The sequence below is a fragment of the Channa argus genome, chromosome 4 (genome assembly GCF_033026475.1).
Source record: "Channa argus isolate prfri chromosome 4, Channa argus male v1.0, whole genome shotgun sequence".
NCBI lineage: Eukaryota > Metazoa > Chordata > Actinopteri > Anabantiformes > Channidae > Channa > Channa argus.
The window spans coordinates 6,835,691-6,850,438 of record NC_090200.1 but is presented as its reverse complement, the minus strand read 5'-3'; the positions used below and the strand labels follow the sequence as shown (position 1 = coordinate 6,850,438).

General features: G+C 42.0%; 1 protein-coding gene across 5 annotated transcripts; it reads left to right on the top strand.

Annotated features, from left to right (window-relative positions):
- The first annotated feature begins 537 nt into the window (after positions 1-537).
- LOC137125305 (OX-2 membrane glycoprotein-like) lies at positions 538-13,057 on the top strand. Of its 5 annotated transcripts, none has more exons than XM_067500566.1 (9): positions 538-696; positions 2,206-2,289; positions 2,429-2,544; positions 2,699-3,022; positions 3,267-3,335; positions 3,509-3,838; positions 5,389-5,667; positions 6,104-6,205; positions 7,335-7,524. In XM_067500566.1, exons 3-9 carry the CDS (start codon positions 2,484-2,486, stop codon positions 7,340-7,342), a joined length of 1,173 nt encoding a protein of 390 aa, XP_067356667.1. In that variant the 5' UTR covers positions 538-696; positions 2,206-2,289; positions 2,429-2,483; the 3' UTR covers positions 7,343-7,524. The 5 variants fall into 5 exon arrangements, with proteins under 5 accessions (XP_067356667.1, XP_067356672.1, XP_067356670.1 ...); XM_067500569.1 differs by lacking the exon at positions 7,335-7,524 and adding an exon at positions 11,602-13,057 and having other exon boundaries at positions 539-696; XM_067500567.1 differs by having other exon boundaries at positions 582-696; positions 2,212-2,289.
- Positions 13,058-14,748: the final 1,691 nt, after the last annotated feature.

The following is a 14,748-nucleotide window of genomic DNA, read 5'->3' as shown; positions in this document are numbered from 1 at the left end:
TTATCGGTGTAGATTGTCAGATCACTGCTGACAGATACATACAAATTTAAGTCCTTTACATATCATTTCCTCTATGCAGGTGTAAAATCTGTTACACAAACACAGCAGACTGTGTTGGGATCTGTGGGGGAATAATTCATGGCTGCTAAATGTTCTGCACACGCCACAAAAGTAAGACATTACTGTATCTTCCTCGTCTGGGTTTTATTTTTATATGTGTTAACTTGCAAGCCTGAGCAAGCAGCAGGGGTCTTGAACCAGGGTAATGATTTATGTTGAAGTTATTCTTTTTTAGTCATGATGTCAAATCTGATGCAGCAAAATTTTCAGTGATTAACGTAGGACAACTGAAATGTATAATATTTGTTAATGTACCTTGTGTTTGTCTGTGCATTTGTTAGTTTATCAAGTTATGAAATCTTGATGGCCTTTTGATGATATACTTGTGAATATTGTGCATAAAAATGCAGCAAGAATTGCGCAACACGGCCACCAGAGGTCTCTGTTCATTCACACTTCACCTTTCAGGAGGAGTGGAGTGTGTTTGAGAGAGCAGGGAGTGAAAGGAGGCAGCAGGAGCTCAGCACTGCTCAGTCGGAGTTTGATAAGCCACAAGTTATTCTGCTCTGTTTTCAAGAACTGTATCACAGGGAGCATCTCCACTACTGAGAGCAGAGGACTGTGATCTGTCAGAGTGTAAGTTTGATGTTGTTTTTTTCCTTAACAAATTTAGTTCCAGCCAGAGTCAGTTTGAAATAATGTTTGTAGTTTTGAGTCCAGAAACATCAACCTACATCACCTACATTCAAACCCTACAGTCAGTGTATCTGTTTTTCTCCTTTTAATCCTTCTTCCATTTAACTTGTTTCACCTGTTGCTTCAGCTTTTCTGAAGAGAGTTGGAGACATGTTATTTGGTGGCGACATTTTCAGATGCATCTTTTTTTGTGAAAGTATTGGTGTAACATCACTTACATGGGAACACAGTTAACATTTGTGACTCAAAATGTGGAAATTTCAGATTTAAGGATTTTCAGCATTCAGTTTGAGAAACCTTAAATAACCTAACATGTGTCTCCTGGCTCTCCAATGTTTATTGCACATCTGCATGCAGAGGTGACTTGAAGATTTTTGTTGCCAGCCTACTTTTAGTCCCCCTGTCCCGGTTAAGTTAAATTCACTTTTGAAGGAATTGCATTGACCTCAATAGAACAATCACGCGCTTGTCCAACCACCAACCTTCCATGAATATATTTAGAAAGTTGCATGTTATTGTGCATCTGTTGGAGGTTCACATTAAAAGGCTACAGTTGATTGACTGAATCAGATTTGACATAAGAAGCGTGTTTGTGATGGAAAAGCGGCTCAAGTGTTGCCCAACAGGAGCAGGCTGCATGTTTGAAGCCAGATGTTTGAGAGTGTAAAAGAGCCATAAAACTCTGGTGTCTGGACCAGGTCCAACCTGTGGTTTGTGTGGGTTTTTCTTTCCCAGGCAGGTCACTTGTAGAGCCTGATCAAATGCCTTTTATTGCCTGATCCCTGCTGTTTCCACCATTTGGTCCTGAAAATAGGCCAGTGATCTGTTCCCAGTACAGCTGTTGAGTAGCTTTACAGTGGCATCTTTCTACTGTTTCCAATAACCAACAAGCGGGGAGCTTTAGCATAATAGGGTGTTTACACCCAACCAAGCAACTTCTGTGCTGAGCTGGTGAATGCCTCAACACACACACACACACACACACACTCTGCTGACTTCCATATAAACGCCTGCATGTTGTGATCACCTAAATACCTTCTCATCCTGCCCTACACCACCATGTTGGACACTGTAATTCCCTTGAGGTCAGACTTCAGCTATCAATTGGGAAATGTCAGGGTTTGGCGCTGTCTAGACATCAAAGTGGCACCTTGCTTTGCCACCGGAAGATTACAGGATTACAGGAGCAGGGTGCCTGCTGTGGATTCACATTAAAATCCTCCATTAAACCCCAGGTGATGTTTCTTGAATCAGCAGCTGCTGTTGATGATGCTTATAAATTGCAGTACCATGGAAACAACTTTTAAAGTGAACTAACCTCCATGTTAGCTCTTTAAAAAGTACATTCACATACATTTTTGTATTTAAATATTAAGAAAACAGTGTAGTTTTATGATGCTCAGGCAACGCTGTCATTCCAAGTGTAATATTTTGATGCCATGTTTCCAGTTACAGCAGAGTGTTCAGCAGTAAGATGCAGCTACGGCTGTGCTGACCAACAGCCGCTCAACAAGTCACAACCAGCTGGCAGAGGTACGTCTGTATCACAACCTCTTGATTCATGCTTTATTGTTTTACTTGTTCCACCTCTTTATGGAGCCACAAGCTGTCAGCAGCGCTTAATGAGGAGTGAGTGTTAGGTTGTGGCTGAAGCTGTTTAAACTCTCTGCAGCCTGGATGTTGATCCTGAGTCAGTGAGTGACCTCGTAAGCCTGCCTCAGTGTGCAATGTGTGGATCTGCCCTCCCCCTGAGTCTGCTCCTCTGGACAGCCATCTCCACGACAGAAGGTGTGTTTTCTGATTATCTTCACAATGCACAGTGGCCCAAATGCAGGAGGGGTTAACTGTTTCCTGTGGATGTGTATAGCAACTGAATGTGAATATAAACAAATATGAAAAAAGCTTCCTGCTGACACATATGGCTGGTTGTGTCTTACATCAGGTAAAGTTACAGCTCTTGCCAGTGTGACCGCAGAGGCAGGACGCCCCTTCATTCTCGGCTGCAACATCACCACAGTAGCAGGCGACACTATCCGACAAGTGCGCTGGACCAATAACCTTAACAAACTCATCCTGGCGTATGAACAAAGTGTGCCGGTGCGCATCAGCCATCAGCAAGCCAACATACAGCTCACCAGGCACCACAACGATGCCAGCTACATCACCATAAAGAATGTGCAGCCTCAAGATGAGGGCTGCTACACTTGTTATTTTGATGTTTTTCCCAGTGGCTCACAAGAAGCCAAAACGTGCATCAAAGTCTCTGGTGAGTCCGGCTTGTCAGAGCCTTCGGGTCTCAACTAAAGCTATTTCCAACTCCCAGCCACTATTTGCCATACAACTATCCATTCTATAGATAGTTCATTGTCACTCTATAATATGTTTTGTTATGATGAATCCCTTTTCATGTTTTGTTTGGCATTTTAGTTCCTAGCTTGTGTTAATGCATCTGAATTATTCTTTGACAAAGGCTTGCGCAAGTGTTTTATTTATGCTCCTCTCTCCAGCAGCATGTCCTGATTGGGGTCATAGAAGGTTTATTTTTCCTCGCGAAATCCCAGAAGTCCTTGAGACAAAGGGTATTAGGTTAAGGTTCCAATTCCCAGAGAAGCAGCCTTGGAGTTTCCTGTTGTTACCAAATGGGAAACACACACACTTTTATTATTCTAAACTCCAGTGTTTTGAAATGTCACAGTAATGTCAGCTGAATCCACCACACAGTATTAATAACAGCGGCATTTTCTTTATCCAGGGCGAGTGCACCTGCACGGCAACAAGACGGCCATAAGTGGGAAACCGGCCACCCTGTCCTGCTGGTACAGTATTTCTAAACAGGTGGTCCAGGTGCTGTGGAAGAAGACGGCCGAGCAGGGGGACACCACCCGTGTGGTGTCCTACGCCATGAACGGCCACTACAACTTAGAAAAGCAGTTTGTGGATCGGGTTAACCTGAGCCGAACTCTGGACAACTCGGAACTGACCATCCAGTCGGTCAAGACGGAGGACGAGGCCTGCTACACCTGTGAGTTCCACACCTACCCAGATGGCAGTAAAAGTGGGACCGCTTGCCTCTCGGTCTACGGTGAGTCTGGTAGCAGCTGGATTTTTAGAAGTCTGTAGTCATCTCATATTTTATGTTCTTTTATTTGTAGGTTTATGAATTATTTCCAATTACACAGTTTTAAGCCATGATAGTGAACCTTGACACAGACTCTGTAAAGTCATTTTCATAGAGAGCTAAAGAAATCATCATACAACGGTTCTCACAGTTTGGCCTGAGTAGAACAAATTCACACCAGTGGCATCAGTTGACAAAATCATTTGTGCGCCTCTTTAATCCTCATTATTAATTACAAATCCTGTTTGACTAAGCTACTGGATTATTTTAGCTGTTCGACCATTTCCAGGCATCATTGTTCAGTGAGATAATTAAGGGACTTCCTAAGAGCAATGTTTACACAGTGTTTCAACCCGTTCTGCCACTTTTTGCCCATTGTTGATGCCATTTCCAAGGAAACAAATAGGTGGCAAAAAATGTAAATGAAATGGGACCATAAAGGTTTGGTTCGTCCGTTGTTTTTGATAAACCGATGATGGACGCGTTAACATCCATGATCTATCACTATGTTAAAAAAAAAACTTTTTCCAGTGTGGTTTGTACTACACTATTACATTACTCCTAACCATGCTAATTTAATTTTGAGCACTGTACAGGAGCCTCTGTCACAGTAAACTGTCTTGTCTGTCATCACCATTATTACATGCAGAACATCTGGAATTGCCTTGCATGGTTTTTGGCAGTAACCTTCCCATCCAACCTCTCCTGGTAGTTCTGGAAGTCTCCCACATATTTATAGCAGCTTCCATACTGTAGGCTGAGAGGAAATATGTGCTATTGTGTGTGTGACCCAGAGTAGGTCAGGAAAGGAAAATGCTGTGTATAAACAAACCACAGACAGTCCTGAGGTGAGAGTTGCTGAAAAGGGTCATTAAGCTACTGTTCTGTCCAGTGACAGACACTTGGCCAGAACAGTAGCTTAATGGCCCTCGCCAACACTTAACCCTGTCCCTTTTTTTCCTCATGTTTTTCTTAAAACTGTGCCAAAGAGGTGGAAATAAAAATGTCAGACGTGATTGTATCGCCAGGCGCAAACCTTCCAGGACAGTCAGTGTTTTCAGAGTGATAACGTGGACAGAAGGAGGGTTGTCACGGAGGGAAAAAGGGTGATTAATTTGAGAGAAAGCCGGGGGATGAGGGACTCTCTGTTCCCCCGGTGTGTGTGTCGGTGTGTGTAGATGTGTTCATGTCTTTCTTGCTCTGCTAAACAAGCTTTGCTTTTGTCTAAGCTGAACCAGACACACAAACACAGAGTTAGTAAAAGCTGCTCTGCCTCTGCTCTCTGTCTGGGTTTTGTTTAAAGGAGGACTTGTGTCATTGTGTCCTCGGGCCAGAGAGATTGACAGGCTCTGTCTCTGCATCTCCATTTGGAAAACAGAGGAACAGCTTTCTGCATTCTGTTGTTTGGGGTTTGCGGGCAAACACAGGATTAAGATGGCTCAAAATTTCAAACTAACCTTTTATCTTTGGTTTAAGACTCAGAATCTAAACTAAACTCAAAATCTTTTCTGCAGTTTTACCGAATCCAGAGGTGACCCACGTGACCATGTCAACAGGCATCACGGAAGCCAACTGCACGGCCCAGTCCCGCCCTGCAGCGGAGATCACGTGGAACGTTGACGGCGACAACCGTACCTCTGGACCGCCCATTGTATCCGAATACGATCAGGGCGACGGCACCACAATCGTGACGAGCACACTGTCCTTCCAGACAGTGCTGCTCAATCAAGTCAAGTGCATCGTCAACCACAGTGGTTTGGAGAAGCCTCTGTCAGTGTCCGTCAACCCAAACAGTGAGGAGCTCAATAATTACATCTCATTCATATAAGCATGGATAGTGTTTGGCTTTCGTGATTAATCAGTGGATCCTAAAGATGTTACAATCAGCTGTAATTAGTAGATCAGGTTAATTTATGCGTATATAGAAGACTGTGTTGTGGATGAACAATGCATGGAAATCATTCCAATTTAAAATGCAGTGTGACTATACCCTGTCAAACTACCCGTCCTCACCGTATAATGTGAGGGAGGAAAAGTTATACTGTCCATACTGTTGTGCTGACAAACAAAGCCACATATGTCTATTTTAGTCATATGCAATTGTGGCTGCTTTGATGGGGTCTCAGCTTACGGGAACACAGAAGAAAAGTTATTCCTGTAGCACATTACCTAACATGCTTAGTCCAGATGTCGTATGTAAATGTAAGTGTGTCTGTTTGTGTGCTGTAGTGGCTCCAGCCATGGTTATCCTGCTCTCTGTTTGTGGCGTGGCTGCAGTCCTTCTCCTGTGCCTGTGTGTGTGTCTCTGCAAGTGCTTCGTCTGCATCGAGGGTGAGTTACATCATCTCCGCAGCTTCACGTTCTCTTGAAACAACAGATTCACTGTCCCCGTGCAATTTCTGTTCTCTGAGGTTTTCTAAAAACATGTAGACGGTGTGGGCAGTTTTTGCAACATAGAAAATATAGCATGTCTTATAAAATGCTGTAACTCCTGTTATAATAGTATATGAATGTGCCAGTTTTAAGAGCCAACTTGCAACATCAGAAAAAAAGCCGGAGCATTTTAAGATACAGTTTTCCATGGGTATTTCTTTACTGCAGAATCTCTATCGTGGGACTAAAGCATTCCGCTGACATTCAGTCCCTTGTTTGTGGCTTGTGGCCCGTTGTGCTGGCCAAGTATTGAGTCCCTTTTGTTATTGTAGTGATTATGATGAAGTGTATTTGAAGTGTTCACATTTCTTCTGGTTATGTAAACATGAAAGATCCTGGGATTTTTATGGGCCCAGACAAATAAAACCAATACAGTAGCACCGCCAAAATTAATAAGTGACCAAAGTGTGTGTCTGTGTGTAGGAAGGCATTGCACAAAGTGAGAAACTCACAAAGAACTCTCACATGATTCTGCTCTACCTCTCAGCTTTTTTGTGTCTTTTGGCTCATTGTTTTGGTTCAATCTCACCTTTCTCATGTTGTGTAACAACAAAGCCAATTGCCAAAGATCCCAAACAATCATATATATCTCTCATGTGTTGATGGGGACTGTGGCACAGGAGGTAGTGTGGTCACCCACCAACCCCACAGTTGTGACTGGCTCCTAAAGTCACATGTTGAAGTGTACTTGAGCAAGACACTTATGCCCATATAAAAGGAGCATGAATATCAGGCTGGACATTCATCAGATGAACACAGCTTTAAGTCAATGCGGATTTGCATCTGCTAGATATGTAAAATAAGTAAACTTTAGCTAAAACCATATAAACAGAGAGAGCGATAACAATATTAGCACTAGATAAAGGGAAATGAATTATAATAAAAATTGGGATCCTATTAAAGTCATGTCAACATTGTGTTTACAGCTTGTTTCTAGTGCCAAAGAATGAACACGTAATGCCACTGCAGAAGAAGAAATACAGCAAATAGTCTGTACAAAATAAAAAGATTTTCTTTATATTTAAAGGTCGATGACTTTCGGCTCGAACCTTCAGGGGTCTCTACAGTGGAATGTGTTCCCGCGTTGATTTGGCATTATGCCAGATGCCCCTCCTGCCTCAAACCTCCTCTTTTATCTTGGATTCAAACCCAGAGCCTTCTGCATCCCAACCAAATGCTTTACCACTGAGCCACAAGCCCCCCCAGATTATTTTATGCATTTTGCATAAATTTGTATTGTTATATATTTTTGGTGTGTCAGGTTCAGTTACATGTCTTATTTGTAAGTGGAATAATAAATCTTTTTTTTTTATATATATACTCATAATACTATTGCAGTGTTGCCTTTCTTCGTTTTCCACTGGAGTTGTCAGCCAACTGCATTTTATGGATGAACCATCACATTTATTAATAAAGCTGCTTCATCTGTCGTGGCATTGTCAGCAGCCAGGGATGGGTAACATACAAAAACTAGAAGGCAATTGGAAAAAGATTTTCAATGGAAACCCAGTGGTGCACAGCTGCCAAATGTGAGCTCAGTGTGGCTTTAATATTAATAATATCAAAGCTAAAATCAAAACTCCCTTGATCATGTCAAAAAAAGGATTATTGACTACTTTATTAAATATACACATTTAAAATAGGAAGTACAGCGTATAAGTCAACCTGAAATATTTGGAAAACACAAAACTCAAAAGGTCAACTCACATTTTCCACACAGATGTGTCCAGATGGATACGCCTTTCCCTTAACTCCTGTTAACACCTTTTCTTTAATCCTCTGTGGGCGTCATGGAAACACTGGTGACTGGGACGTAATGCAACTTGTGGACTGTTGCCCACTTCCCCTTTATCATAAATACTCTGCCCACAGAGGATAGGCAGGCAAGGCCAAACTTATCAGTGCAACAACAGGAGCCTTGGCGTGGATGTTCTGCTGGCCAAACAAAGAAAAACTAAATCGGGACATGTTGTCGTCAAGGTCAGGATGGTCCCACGGCCATTCTTGATTTGGCAACACGAAATTTAGCCGTAATAGGTTGTTTTGCTACATGAGCCAGGAGAAATCCCGAGGAATACATTGGATATTTTTGTTCTATCGGCACAGACCTTGTCTATGTCTGACTTTTACAGTACAGTGTTTTAAAAACCCACAAAAGTAAAAGAAGTCCACACATCATCCTTTTCTCAAAAACCATCGCTATCTAATCAGAAGGTTGAGCAAAGATTGAGGAGTTTGTTTTTTTACACCAGCTCCTCCTTATCTTTGTTATCCTTCACAGTAAGAAACACAATCATATTTAATTTATGACTTGAAGACGGAAAGTCAATGACACATTGAGCCAATGACACATTGTTTTCATTCCTTCTTTCCTTGTCACCTCATCACATCAAGTTCCAAAACCAATGTTTGCCCACATGAATCGCACACAACAAAAGCCTCAGTCATACTGTTGATTTGTGAGAGATTGTCTCTGTCTCTAATGCCTGACCAATGAGACGGTCAGGGACAGCCTTGACAGTCACAAATACTGTCTTTGCATGTGATTGATAGCGTTGTCTAGGAGCAGAACTTGCAGTCGGGGCAGAAATAGATGTGTCTCAGTAAACGAAGCTACTGTTTGCGCGAGACTTTCCCCTTTGCTGGTCTGCTTGTTTTCCAACTCCACAGATCCTGAGCAGAATAACAAGTGGTTGTGCTGATTGTCTTGAGTTAGCAGCCAGAAGAAAAGACCCTCTTTCTCAGCCTAATCCTTTGCACTGTGGGGGAAGACAGACAAAATGGAGTCTGAGGAAGTGGAGCCCAAAGTTGAAAGCCTGCCCAGTTGATAACAACACCCCCACATGCTGAACTTCCCAGTCATGGCCCAGCTGAGATGTGCCAAGAAAACAGGGCTTTTATTGTGACATGATCTAGATTGTACGTCTAGGAAGACTTCTGTCCTTATTTGGAGCTGACCTGGTTTTTGACACAGTTTTATGCATAGCATCAGAGTGGATGTTTGGGCCTGGACAGGGTTTTACACACCACAGATATCACAGCCCAGAAAGATCAACATCAACATTAATAGGGTTGGTTCCAGTTACGGAATTGTTTCGGCCTAAGTACAAATGACAAAACATCTTTTTCTAACTAAAACCTTGTCTGTAAATGTAGTTTTGGTTTGATTTGCATCGTTTTTGAGAGTTTTCTGCCGCCGCCTCAATACAGTGTGATGTATTTTGCAGCCAAACATCTCGAAACCAAGGCAAAAAGTGTAAAACCACAACAATCTGAATGGTAATATACACTAGTGGTTTGAAGATTTTGGGTGAGCTGATTCTTTAAACCATAGTTGGACTGATTGCACTAATTGCAGACATTCACGATTCCTCATGCTTAATACTCGTTTACTGGATTCAGGTGTTGAAGTTATCGTTATATTTCTTGCTGAATCGTTTTATCCAGCAGCATTTGTACAGTGGAGTGCGTCTGTGATGTCCATCTGCAAAGAAGCCCACTGTGAATGGCTTGAAACCGTGTCATGTCTGTGGCTGAAGTCCAAAATGCCACAAGGCCACAAACTGGTTTTTATGGTTCCACCTGAATCAGTGGGTGTAATTTGGCCTGTGGGAAGCAGGGCCATGTACTGTGGTTCTTCCAGGAAAATGCTGCTGATTTATTTGTGTCTGTGCTTCTGTGATTGTATGGCGTGGCCGGGGAGGAGATCTACAAACTACATTGGCCCCTGTAGACATGCCAGGGGTGGCATGTCTACAGGGGCAGGAAGCAGTCTGCAGATAAGAGCCATTCGTTCATGAAAGTAAATCTTTTCAATGGAGCCTTTACATCTGTTGCACCACAGGAAGTACATGGGGAGCGACCACATCCGGTCCCGCACACAAACACAGTCGGCCTGTTAATCATGATGGCAGAACTGAGATTAGAGCGAGGAGGAAGAAGAAGCACACCAGCCTGTTAATTTGATAAAAGTGACACCTGCTGGTGGTACGAAAGCCCCACCGTTAAGCCGAAAATTATTGTTACTTTTCTGTTTTCATTAGCTTTTAGGCCATGTGTAGATTCACCTTTAAGTCCCTCATGTTGCTGCCAAATGCACATGGAGGAGGAGCAGGCACTTAATCATAGCTGTCGATTCCCTGCAGTGTTTTCAGGATTTTGTTCGTGTGGTTTCTTTGGATCCGAGTGGGCGTTTTGGGGACTCTTCGTATAGTGTGTGCATAGACGTGTACGTGCTCGCCGTGTGTATTTTGGCGTGTGGGATTTGCAGTGAAGCTCAGCACATGACATCATGACATTGGTGCCAACTTCACTGGTTACCCCCTGCAGAGAGAGAAGGTTGGTTTATTTATGTGTGTATTTTTTTCCCATTTCATATGCGAGGAAAAGAATTTGGAGCATTTTTTTTTTCTATGCGGTGATAAATCCAGTTGCACTACATCCCTCATGCCTTTAACCACATATTGTAACAACAATACACTGATTTTTCCCTCTGAACACTGACCAACAATCCTACTCTTATTGTTTGGTCCACCCACTTTGGTGCAGACTGAAGATGTATTGAACGGAAGATTTCTGCGTTCATCTGGTGCCAGCGGTGCTTTTATTTTTGAATTTGTCCTGTGGTTTATGACCAAATGCCTGACATTCTCGTGTTGAAAGCTGATTGGCCCCCACCATATTCAGATGATAACCACTGTAAACGTGTTAACTGTCAGCATTGTGAGCATGACTTGTCATTTCCTTTTCTTTTTTTGTGTTTGGTTTGTGGCGTCTATCACTACAGTATTAGGTGTGTTTTTTTTGTTCAGCTGACAAAATGCCGCTGGATGTAGATGTGACACAAAGCTGATCAACCCTTTAAATTGTCTAATACTTGCATTTGTCATAGCTGAGTATTGATACAGTATTAGACCATGAAACAAGCTGTGATTTGCATTGTGTATATTGAAAAACTAATACATACTTTTATAACACATTTAAACAGAAGATGCTGCAAAAAACACGTATGTTACTGCTCATATATATTGTACCTTTTACTCTAAGCCTCTATCAGATAGATGTATTTGTGATATAAAGATGTGTATACTGTAATTGGGCCATGGTACAATTATAGTTATCAAATAATCATCTTTCAGGAAAATGGTGCCACAGCTTGTCGGGACAACATGCAGACAGCTGACAAGGATCTGTGTGATTAATGCAACAATATTGTGGAAAGTTTCTGGATATCTGTGAACAAAAATGGCCGGCTGAACAATTAACGGTCTGTTGTTTTCTTTCATTGTGTCCAGACTGATTTGAAGCCTGGCGTCATCGCTGCTTTGATGAGGGTCCAGTGGAGCTCAGAGCCTGACCTAGCTGCTCAGCACCGTAACCCCACCAGCCCAGTGTGCAGAGAAAAGGGAACAGAGCTTCCACAGAACCGAGCCAGCACTGCTGGTTTTGCTTCCATGAGCCTGGAAAATCAAGTGCAGGCACACATGTACTACAACGTAAACAGAACTAAAACCACACTATTTAATGCTAGGTAACACACTTATAGTAGGAAAGTTACTTTGGTTGTTGAAGGGAGTTTTAAAATATTAATGTGAAGGCTTAAGTTTTAATTTTAGGTTGATATACAGCACAGTATGGAGCTTGACAAGGCTTTGCTCACGTTGGGCAGCTTATGAAGAAAATGAACTTAAAAAAATAACAACTTTACAACTTTAGTCTAAATATACAGAAATGATCAACTCTTGTGAGATGTTAAGTCCCATTTGAAAGCACAAAAACAATGTTTACATCTTTTGAGGTGAGATTAGTTTCTAATGCTAAAATAAATGAAAGTTGTTTAGGTATCCTTAGGTATAATTCATTAATTTTCTTTTTTAGTACACAGTCTAAAATAACCTGAGAAGAACTACTGAGACAAATACACAAAGTATGAAAATCGCAAACCAGAAACAACGTAGACTGCTCTGATCCCCAGATATCAGTTTTCTGGGCCTGTAAGATGGCCACACATTGAAAGACAAAACAGCTGCGCTTAGCTGCTGCCACACGGCCACCTTTTTACCTAAAACCCTTTATTTTTGGTTGTCAAATAGAGTAGATGGATGCTGTGGCGCTTTTTAACCAGTTATAATAAAGCAAAAAACAAAAAACAAAAAAACAGTTTGACTGAAGCTAAAATAAGACTTTTTAGTGAAGCGGCCAATGTGACTCAGACTGAAAGTATGGTTAGAGTGGGAAAGAGTGAAAGGTTAGTTATTTATGGCTGCTGTGATGTGCAGGGCAGAAAGGTGGTCGACCTGTCGCCCGGCAGTGTGTGTGGGTGTGTTTGTGGGTGCGCGTGTGTGTGTGTGTTGAAAGTGAAGGAAATTTGGAGTTTGTCTACATGCGTGTGTTGTGACTTGATGTACAGTGTTGTTATGGCTTTTATTTGTAGATTTGTGGAAATCTGAATAAGTTAGTTTTGGTTTATATTTTCTAATATGTATTAAATTGTGCCAACAGGCTACTTTCACACTGCACTCAGTTATCTGTATATTGAGTTAATAATAATTTTTTAATCCTACACAAATGGCTTTGTTTAGCTTACAAAACTAAGCAAACACACTTTTTCCTTTCTGTTTAATATACCTGTCCTCAGAGTAAACAGTGTTTGTGTGTGTGTGTGTGTGTGTGTGTGTATGAGACTTCATCCATAGTGTCTGTTACTGTTGCTGAGTGGATTATCTGCAACAAATACAAACATTCATCTGCTGTCGTTTCACTGCTCATTTTTTTGTAATCTGTATTTTAGACGTGCCGAGTAAAATTATCACATGCTTTGTTGGATATAATTCCTCTAATCGATAGCTGAGCTCTCTGAACTGAATGCTTTCCACATTGTTGGGTGATGATGCCTGGAGACCGTGGGTGGTACAGTAACTTCACCTCAAGTTAACACAAACTCATTTCCTCCACAGCCCACTCTGTTGATTTTACTATTTCACTCTCATGTGAGTGGCATAACCGCGTCTTTGTATCTAAACACTGATATCCATGACTAACCGATGCAAATATTTGCCGCTTCAAATAGTCCCAAATTAAATTGCATCCAGTTTCACAAGTATAACTTCAGGTATTAGTCAGTTGTAAATCAAGTTATTATGGAAAGTAGTTCCTGGCAAACTTTGAGCCCACGCAGGGTTAAACCCTAAGGGCACGGGGTGTTCAATCTTCCTTTAAAAGTCTGTAAAGATCATAAACACCTGTGTTTTTTCTACACACGTCACAAAGAAAGGAAAAGAAAAGTATGTTTGTTGCTCAGATTAGCAGATTTGTCTGCATTGTTATCAGCTACACTGATGTCATGTTGGGAAGAAACGGGGGTTTATACGCAGGAAACTTTATATTGCAGAAACTGCAATGAAATCCCGTATGATTCATGGTTTTATTCTCTGTGGCTTTTCAACATTTAGGGAGTAATGCTAGCAGGAAATAACAATGTATTTTTTTTTTAAAAACCACTCAACTCTGTCTACAGCCGTGTGGCAGCAAGATAATACATTATCTGGCCAGTTGCTCTGTTGGTACAGGAACCTGCAGAGTTTTACTTCGACAACACTAGATGGCAGCCTTGTTTGACTTCCCTCAAAGGGCCAGTTCTCAGCTTTTGCCTGTGTCCTGTCCAGCCCTAATCCCAATTTTGTGCCCACATTTTCCACTTTGGGGAGGGTTGCGTCAGGAAGGGCGTCCGGCGTAAAAATAAAATAAATAAAACTCTGCCAAATCAACATGCGTACAATGATCAGCTGTTGGCTGTTGTCGGGACAAAAAAAAGGAAAATTATCCACTTTAAATGTGCTCGCAAAGCATAATAGTCGAACCTTTAAACATGCTGACATTTTAAGGTCTTCAACTTCCTTTTTTCGGGGCGTCTGGTTCGTACGCCCTGTGGGGTGGGGTGTTAGTCAAAAGTTAGAAGTAGTGTTTTTATGTGTGTGTGAGAGAGAGAGGGTGTGGGTGTGGAGGAGGGGTGGGTGGGTGTGAGAGAGAGAGAGAGTGTGTGTGTGTGTGTGTGTGTGTGAATGCCTGTGCCAGATTGTGCACGCACTGCAGTGATGTATGTAGCTTTTAGCACTTTCAAAACCACAGACGTTGTGCATCCCATAGGTCACATTGCTCCCCGTGTGTCATGCAGCCATGCACCGTATGTCCACATCCTGATGCCCCCCTGACTGTCTTACCCATTCGAATTCAATTTTATAAAGAATCTGCACTTTGCAGCTTGTTTGCGGCTGATTGTACCATCGACGTGGTTGCCGGTCTGCTGCCAGCACAGCAGGTTTGAAGTCCTAAAATCAAGGTGCTAAACAGCTGCTTATTTAGCTCCTTTCCAACTCTACTCTTTGCATCGTGTTTTTATTTTGAACTTTCCATTCCATTACATTTAATATCTGACAAGTAAT

Coding starts and splice junctions, on each gene's coding strand:
- LOC137125305 (XM_067500566.1), top strand. CDS start 2,484: ATGTGTGGATCTGCCCTCCCCCTGAGTCTGCTCCTCTGGACAGCCATC. Junction 3,023..3,266: donor AACGTGCATCAAAGTCTCTG/GTGAGTCCGGCT, acceptor TCTCTCCAGCAG/CATGTCCTGATTGGGGTCAT. Junction 5,668..6,103: donor AGTGTCCGTCAACCCAAACA/GTGAGGAGCTCA, acceptor TGTGTGCTGTAG/TGGCTCCAGCCATGGTTATC.